Source organism: Fulmarus glacialis, unplaced genomic scaffold (genome assembly GCF_000690835.1).
Source record: "Fulmarus glacialis isolate BGI_N327 unplaced genomic scaffold, ASM69083v1 scaffold15271, whole genome shotgun sequence".
Taxonomy (NCBI): Eukaryota; Metazoa; Chordata; class Aves; order Procellariiformes; family Procellariidae; genus Fulmarus; species Fulmarus glacialis.
In genome coordinates this window covers 6,162-15,224 of record NW_009193530.1, presented here as the reverse complement: position 1 = coordinate 15,224, position 9,063 = coordinate 6,162, and the positions used below count along the sequence as shown (strand labels likewise).

Here is a 9,063-nt window from a genome sequence, read left to right as displayed (position 1 = left end):
TTCCCTACAAGGCAGCAATAAACACCGACATTGGAAAATGACGGGAGTTGTTGGAGGACTGCCCTCCGTAGAGCTCAGTGCTTAACAAAGGTTTCTTCCTCTCAGCACAGTGACCAAGATGGGCCATATGCTTGTAGAGTCGGCAGCTACTAAGCCTTCCCTTCTCAGTAATAACGTCACACCTGGAAGGTACGTATATAAAATTCATCATAAACAGGCGAGATTTCCTGCCGCGCTCCGGAAGCTGCTGGCAAGCCTTATCCTTGTCTGCCTTGTTTCTGTAACGAACAGCTTCTTTCACCACTACCTGATACAGCCAAAGAGCTCTGACACAGGCTCTAGCGTCTTCTTGCTATCTTAATTTTTTAATTGATTGCTAGTTTTATGCCCCATAAATCCCATTTTTCCCTTTTCACCCCCAACCACCAAGATTTCTCCTGCTTTTTGCTCTAAAGCAGATATTCCTGAATACTCCTGTATGGAGGGGTCAGAGAAGTAATGAAGTACATAATAATGGGATACATGGGAAAACTGCCCCTTCCTTTCATCACATATTAGGCACAAGAACGGCCATTGTACTAATGCTACCTGAAGCCTTTCAGTGGGAGAAAATCAATAGCATGCCATTTAATAGCTTAGCGTAGCACTTTGGAGAATCCACATATAGGCTTCTTTTACTTTGGCAGTAGCAATGGGAGGAGAGTCAGTGACAGTGAATTGATCAGAGGTGGAAGTTTGTTTTCAGGGGTGATGGGAAGGGAAAGCATCCTTGTGAAGGAAAAGACCTTTCTAATGAAGCTCACAGGGGCTTTATTTCCAAACATTTTTATACCATTTATTGCAGTATAGAGATTGATGCTGGGGGGAGGTAGTGAGCCTGGCTCTGCATTCTGGCTTAGTCTTCAGACAAGTGTATTTTGAAATGTTTTTCAAATCCTGTCTTTGTTTCATTTGTGAAATGGGAAACAGACTCTCTACGCTTCTGCTGCTTTTAGGCTTGCTGGCACTGACAGCCCGGATTTGAAAGTGCTGCAGACACAGATCACAGAGCACAAGGCTCTCTGCCAGGCTGCTGAAGTGGAAAGAGACAGGCTCCTGGAACTGGTCACTGTGCTGCAGAAAAGGTAGCGGCTGATTCTGCCAGTATCCTTTGTGGGATGCTGCGATTAAGGAACGCTTGAGACGTGTGAGAGTCTATAGTATGCAGTACAGTACGCCATACGCTGCCAGTGTGATCCTTTCCTTAAATAGGGGCTTTTAAATTTTTTCTGCTCGATTTCCCTTCCTAGTTGATGATTCATTTTTTTTATTATTCTTTTAGAACAAAGGGCAGAAAAAATGGAGTCATCTTCAAGCTTGCTGCACCTAGATAAAATTAGAATTCGTGTATTTATATATGCGTGGTGTTATTTAGGCAGCAATATTATTCATCAGTAATAAATACTGTAATTATAGTTATAATCTGACTTCTGTTCAAAAAGCTTTTCACATTCTTTTAAGTTTCACTGTATCCTCTTCTAAATGAATTTCTTCTGGTTTAACTGAAGCATAGTGGTGATTTTTTTTTTTTCTCTATTATTCAATTCAATTTAACATGATGTTAAAAGCCAACTGTGTTTTAGGAGGGCAGAAAAAGCAAAGTCTTTTCTCTTTGGACACCTTTCAGCTACTGCTTTTTTTCCCAGTTAGAGAATGTGTATTATTTGATTCCCAAATCTGTATTCCAGCTTGTAGGAAGAGATACTTTTGTCTGTGTGCTTTTGAATACAATAGGCACTATTTGCTTGCTTGCTTGCTTCATTTTACAATAGTTATCGTTTCTCACTTGTTTAACTTTTGTCCCGTACAATTAATCGCAGTCAGAAAAATACATTTTTTTATAACTGTGGTAAAGGTGCTTTTAAGGGCTAAATCCTGGAAATACATGCTGGGAGAATCTTATTCATGTTTGTAAGCCCGGTGACTTTAATAGAGCTATGCAATTAGGTAAGGATGGAGGTGTGAGTGATAGCTGAAATGGGGCCATCATGAATACGGGATAGTGAAGAACATGGCGACAATGAAATGCACAGTTGCTTGTAAAATGTACCATAGACTGATGATTCAGCAGCTCCACAGTTATCACACATTTATCAAGAGCTCCTGCAGGTAAAGTAAATTTGGTGCGATTGTGTGCTATAACTCTTGGAAGACCTCAGGATAATATAGCATCCAGTCATATTTCAACATGAATATATGTAAAAAAATCAGGCATTCCTTCTTTTCTCTTCCCCTGTTGGAGTGCAGGTCAGCAAAGCTCAAGTAACACATATAATGCTTAAGTCGAGAGAAGAGCACTGGGAATGGTTACATGAGTGGGATTTCTCTACAGCAGCTGCCAGAATGTAGGACCGTGTTCCACAATCACTTGCTGCGGAGCAGAATATACTGTCAGAAAATACTCTGTTGTAAACGGTTTGTAGGGTTGGGCCCTGCTGGGGGAAGGAGAAGAGCTAGAGCAGTATTTTAGTTTAAGTTATTCATATTGGCAGAAGATTTAATAAAAAACGACTAGTCTTGTCGTTTTTCTTCTGCTGTTTATCTAATGTGGATGCTGGGGGAACACCTGGTCAAATGAAAGTTTAGTGAATTCAGAACCACTGGGAGAAATATAATTTCTCATAGCATGTCACCAGCCTGGTAATTCACTGCCACAGGAGGTCAGAGTCTTGCCTGTAGCTAAATTTTTAAGACAGTGATATAATTTTATTATAGTTGTAATATTTTTTTAGTTATGCCAGCTAGGAGGGAAATAAGACTAATCAAGTCTCTTGATTCAGGGAGTAATCAGCTATCCCTGTGGGGTCAAGAAGGAAATTCTTTTATTCTTCGCTGTACAATACAGTGAGTCAATTTAGGTTTCTCTCTAGCTTTAAACTCCTTTAAATCATTTGGTATCAGGCACTGCGCCACACGAGATGCACCACTGACTGCATCTGTGGGTGCACATCAAATTTTTGTAGTTAATTTTCTAAGATGTTGTGCGGGGTGAATAGAAAGGCACTTTGCTCTTCTGTTCTGTGCTGCAGAGTGAACCATCACTTTCTTTTCCACTCACTGTCTAATGGCCAAGTTTATTAAAAACAACATCAAGTTTCTTTTCTTACTTGCAGATAACTGACGCAAAACAGCTAAATGCTAGACAGTGTTTTTATAAACTATTTTCCTTCCAAATTTTCCCAGTGTGTTTAAAAAAGTGCGTTTTATTATTCTTGTAATAAAAGATCTCTCCTCAGCAATGTGCAGCTTGCCTGCCCATCTGAGTGGTAAATTCACAAAAGTAGCCAGTGTTAAGGGATCTAGGCAACCTCCATTAATGAACCCATTATTTTCAACTGTACTCATTAGTTAATTCTGTTTTGCAAATTTGGAAGATGTCATCTGGAACAATTGCACTGGGATTTCTGCCTTTGGATGCATGGAAAATTCTCCTTTTCCCTCTGGGAGCTATGCAGCGTGAAGCAGGATTCAGTAACAAGACTGACTGGATCCTTAGTAGTCATGACATAAATAAGCTGAACTACTTATTTTTGCCTATCAGGGTGGATGAAGGCAGCGATAAAGTCTTGGGAAGATGTCATCTGGAACAATTGCACTGGGATTTCTGCCTTTGGATGCATGGAAAATTCTCCTTTTCCCTCTGGGAGCTATGCAGCGTGAAGCAGGATTCAGTAACAAGACTGACTGGATCCTTAGTAGTCATGACATAAATAAGCTGAACTACTTATTTTTGCCTATCAGGGTGGATGAAGGCAGCGATAAAGTCTTGGAAGCTGAGAAGAGGCTTCAGGAAGAGTCGGCGATGTGTCATTTTGGAACAGCAGCTTGAAAAACTGCAAATGGATCCAGGGAGGAACACAAGTGCACAGAAACCTCCCCTGAGGAGCAAAACAGGTGAGGTGGAGCACTTATCTACAACTATGTCCCGCATCCCACCTCTGTGGTTAGTAGACAGCAACAACATTTGGACTCTTATCTATCAAGCCTACACAGGTACTTGACCTTACACACGGCGATTTGGACCTACTCAGACCAGTGGACCAATACAGAAGGTGAAATCCTGGTCCCACTTAATTCAAGAGGATTTTGCCACAGATTTAAGTGGGTCAAGGACTTGGGCAATATGTGGTTTTCATGGGATGACAGTCTACAGAAAAAACTTGTCACTGCTCTGTGTTGCCACCGTGCCCACTGCGTGTTCCCTTTGCACTTCTGCCTGAGAGATTCATCTGAAGGTTAAGAGCAGAATTAAAGGACGCATCCCAATTTAAGGCCTGTCAGTGTCTGTGAAAAACTATTGCTGGTGATGAAGTAATTAGATCTGGTGTAATTTATTATCCCATGAACATGATAATCTCCTGCTATAAATATGAAAGCCTCACTAGCATAGTTAAAGGAGAAGAATTCATGGTGGATGTTAAATTTTTATTTCCCTGATCAGATCCTTTTATTGCTTAAGGACTCTGATTCTGTAAAGTGTCTAAACCAATAAAATGGCACATATTCTTAAGGAAACTTTTCCAGTGGTTTCCCTTTTTATATGTATTTTATAAAGTAAAAAGACTTTAAGTGCCAGGATATGAACAGTAGGAATAGGAATTTCAATTTGGCAAATACTGGGATGCCGTCAGGCTGAATTACGGTGATTAGAGGTCACAAGCCTCATCAGAGACCTTGTACAAGCTCTTGGCCTGCCCCACACTGAAACGCGTGATCTTGGGCTGTAGGGAGACTGTCCTGCAGCTCAGCAGATGCATGGCGTGGGATTCCCTCGTGACTCCATCCAGCACTACAGTGGGTACTAATGCTACCTCAACACCTTAGAGCTGACCTGTACTGAGCACTATGACCTGTATAAGCAGTCACCTCCTTTTCCACCTGCACTGGTGTCTTGTTTCTCCTTAGGCGTGGGTCAGACTGACATAAGAAACGCTACTGTAACTGCATTGCATTTCTTTGCATCTCCCATCATAGTGCTCTTGGTCATATGCGTGTTTGACAATAAGTTCTCTCTGGAGCAGGACCATGATGCAAGAAATCGCATGTTGTTGTTCACTGTGAATGATCTCGATTCATACAGGAGAGCTAGGGTCTCCAGTGTAACATCTGCATGGTGTCCAGGACCTCAAGGGAAGCATTGCCATTCACCCATGCAGCATATAAAGAGAACTAGGTATATGGGAACAGGATTCAGAGGAGCCTTTATCCTGAATGGGGACTGAATGATTGCTTCGAACCTACTCCTCTCTGTAAAATACGGATCCATTCCTTAGAGCAGAACTGTTGTGTCTTTAGAAAGGGCTCCAGCCAACACTGACTCATTCTCATGTGTTTTTCCGCAAGCACTGATTTTTAGAGCTGTCTTACCTGTATTAATCGAGAGCCTGACAGGAGAAAAAGTAGTGCAGAAAAACTTGGATCCTAATAGAAACATAGTGCTTAGAAACAAAGTGCTGCAGCCTTTGGCTTTTAGATATAGGACATTCATCTTGGTAAGAGAGCAGCGCTGGGCCTCACAGAAGTGGTATCGTGAGATGCCCTTTGTGATTCCCAGGAGGGTTTGGAGGTGAGAGGCTTTGGAGCCCTCATATGGTTCTGCAGGTGCCCAGAGGAAGAAATCAGGGTGTGTGTAGGGACAGGTAGTAGCCAGGTGAGAGTTGTGGGAACACAATTCTCAGTAGTACACTTTTTACTGACTCCATGCCTTAAATAGTATGGGAGCATTTTGGTGCTGTCTTCTAGAGGATAATTTAACTGAATTTTTGAGTGCTTAGACTTTTCTACAACGTGGTAGTGTAAAGTGTTGATGTGTTGTTCTGTTATCATACATGTGTTCCACTTAGATTTCACTTGCAACCCCAAAGAGATACAGTGATAAACTCTCCAGGTCCTGAGCTGTTTTGGTCAAGTTGTTGTGCTGTGGTAACAGTTTGGTAACTCACCTCTGGGAGATTGGCGTTTCATAGCCAATTGACGTTTCATAGCCGGAGGAAGCAGGGTGTTCTTACCAGTGTGACAGGTTCCTTCTTACTAAATATTTAGTTCATTAGTCTTGTCTGCTTAAGGACTAAAAGCAAATGTAGAAAAGGATTGGCAGTAAGACTAATAAGAAGAAATCCTCTCTCCGTAAGATGAGTAGGTAACAACCTATTTCACCACCCTCCTTTGAAGAGAGCTCAGCCCCTTGTGACATCCCAAAACTCTCTGGAGTTTGTACAAGAAATGAGTCTACAAGTCTGTAATATACCTCTTCAGCAGAGCGTGGAGGTTATCTAAATGCTTTCATGCCAGATAGTTGAGGAAATAAGAAGGAATGAAAAGCTTGAATATAAAATAGAGACTAGAGAACCCACTAATTAGCATAATATTTTCTTTTCTTTCTGAAAGTGCAAAATTGGAGAGAGCTGATCTAATTGCTAATCTAACGTTTCTAGTCTCTTCAATTCAAGGGAAGTAGATAATGATGCTGAGTAGTTAGAAACAACCCAGTTGTGTTTTAAAATTATTCATGCTTTTCGGTTTTTTTCTGTCTTATCCAAATTTCTAATTAGCAAAGAATGATGCCAGAGGAGAATAGGTAAGTAACCACAGGTTTTCCTCAGTCCTGTAAAACACAGCCTCAAGATCAAAAGCATTTCTTGGTTATACAACATAGCCTTTTCTTCTCGTATGTTTTTGTCAAAGTCCAATACTCTCTGACCAGGTTCTTTTAGATATTCCACCTGAGGAGGATTTAGTGTTTTAATACCAAATTTACTTATTTGAAGACATTTGACATTATGTGGGATTTTAATTTGGGAAAGTGATACAGCAATGTAGTGAAATCACAACACAAGCACAATATAGCAATTGCAATGTACAGTTGAATCACGACACAAATGTGATTCCCATTACCAGCCTAGATGTTCACTGTCATGAGGCTGGGTGTCCCCAGTTGCTGGAAAGGAATACAGGGGTTGAAGCCAGGTCAAACCTGTTTTCTTCGAAGTTCATTTTGCTGGCTGTTTGATTTTTATACTCTGTGTTGGGGTCAACCACATATACACTTCCCTCAGGTTGGTCTAGCTGGCTCAAGGTAGGTAGTGCTTTCTATTGATTATTTTAGAGAAGGCCATTTACATTTACTCAACTGATTCAGCCATTTATCTACAGCAAAGACCACCCTCCAGTCCCCTTGGTGTTGGGATAAGGTCAGCATCCTCTACGATAGCTGTGGTCACTTCATTCCTTTCTGAGCTTCTTGAGCACATCATCCTTGCCTGTCTTCTCTGAGCCTTCTTCCATTGTAGGGATCCACTGGTCAGTCACTGTTTTTTGGTTTTCCAATCCCAGTAGTAAATTTGAATTATATTTTCTCTATAATCCTGAAAAATGTTTTTGTGTCCCTTTGAAATGACAGGAGCAATGCTGCATGTTTTGGGTAGGCCTTTATTTAGGAAAGCATTCCTGATTTAGAACCTTAGTTTGAAGTACATGTTTAAGTGCTTTATTGCGTTTAACCTGTGTTGTGTTTATGCTGAGGATCAAAGTGCTTTACGAAAGCTGTTTCAGTGTGTGCCACACACAAACATTATCACAGGCATTCAGGAAGCAACAGTTGCCAAAATCTTAAGTGAAACACAATGACAAGATAAACTTCAAAATAATCCTTTTCAACTGTTTCTATTATCTATTGTTTTGGCCACCTAGATATTTTGTATTTTTTTTTTTTCTTCTCTAAATAGGTAGGCACGCATATTACTGCATTTAGCCCAGAAATGCAAACTCATCATGTTTTCATTTTGCTGAAAGGAGATTAAAATAAAAGTCTGTCCTATATATTTACAGTATCTTCACGGATATACGTAGAACTTAACAGATTCCTTAGTACTTATTCACTGTTTCCTGAGATTTACTCAGTGTGCTACCAAGTGAAAATGGTTGCTTGTTTTACTAAAACTCCATTTTGTGATTAAATCTACAGGCCAGTCTGTGAGTCACTCAAGACTCACCTTGAATGTGAGTGATAGGAAGGAGCTCTCTGCAGCGCAGCTTTCCAAGTTGCCTCTAGAATCGCAGCTAGAGGAGCTGAGCACAAGGTATGGTTTCCCTTCCTGTGTGCTGTTACTCGCAATAGCTAAAATTCATTGCTGTCCTCTTAGCAGTGATATTACCTGCACCCACTCCTCAGAAGATAAAACCTAGCAAACTCTGTAGAAATCACAGATCCTCTGGTTTGAGCTTGGCTATGTCATTCTTACACAAATTTCCTAATAATTATACAGATACCCAGAAATGTTAAGCTAATGCGAATGTTAAGCAAGACAAAACATGTGCAAGGAAGACACCTTTTTTTCCCTTTTCTTTCCTTATGCATTGATTGCAAGCTTATTAGTGAAAATAAAATTATAAACTTTAACAAAACAGACTGAAAAGTATCTTGGTCATCTAATACTCTTTTCTATCTCAAAGAGAGAAGGAACAAGTATTAAATCTGCTCTTTCTCATGCCTGTCATAAAATTACCAGAGAGGTTTTCTTCCCCAGAGCTGAAGCACTGTTCTAATTTGCTTTGAAGCTCCACAGCTCACATGAAAGTTTTCCTTTTGTTTCCTCACAGGCTTGTGATCCAGCTGGATGAGAACGAAGCTCTGAAGGCCGCTTTGGAGACTACTGTGAGAAAGAAAGAGGAAGACTTTAAACTGTATCAAGACACAATGGACCAAGTGAAAGATATCTTTTTACAGGCCATTCGGCAGCAGAAACAAGAGAAGAGTTAAAGCAGGATATTCAGAGTCCTTTGGACTGCAAAGCAGGGAGAGAGCCCAGGCATCGTGCCCATGAATTGAAATGCAGTGGCAGTGTAGTTTTGCAGCCTTGGATCGTGTCATTTCTTTAGCATTTGCAGAAGCGGATAAGAAATGGAGATGAAATACAAAAAGAGTGAAGGTTTTGCATGTCAGCAAATTCTGTCTGTAAGAGTTAGCAAGCAGCTGGCTCTCAGACTGCACATGCGTAAGTTGGTGCAGTTTAGGAAGCTGCAATT

At 40.7% G+C, this 9,063-nt stretch overlaps 1 protein-coding gene across 1 annotated transcript in view; it reads left to right on the top strand.

Annotated features, from left to right (window-relative positions):
* Positions 1-8,797, top strand: part of CCDC13 (coiled-coil domain containing 13) — a 31,935-nt gene extending 23,138 nt beyond the window's left edge. Inside the window, 6 exon segments of the mRNA XM_009587485.1 lie at positions 106-195; positions 1,008-1,124; positions 3,781-3,834; positions 3,836-3,933; positions 8,003-8,117; positions 8,638-8,797. Coding sequence (XP_009585780.1) covers positions 106-195; positions 1,008-1,124; positions 3,781-3,834; positions 3,836-3,933; positions 8,003-8,117; positions 8,638-8,797 — 634 coding nt within the window.
* The last annotated feature ends 266 nt before the right edge of the window (positions 8,798-9,063 follow it).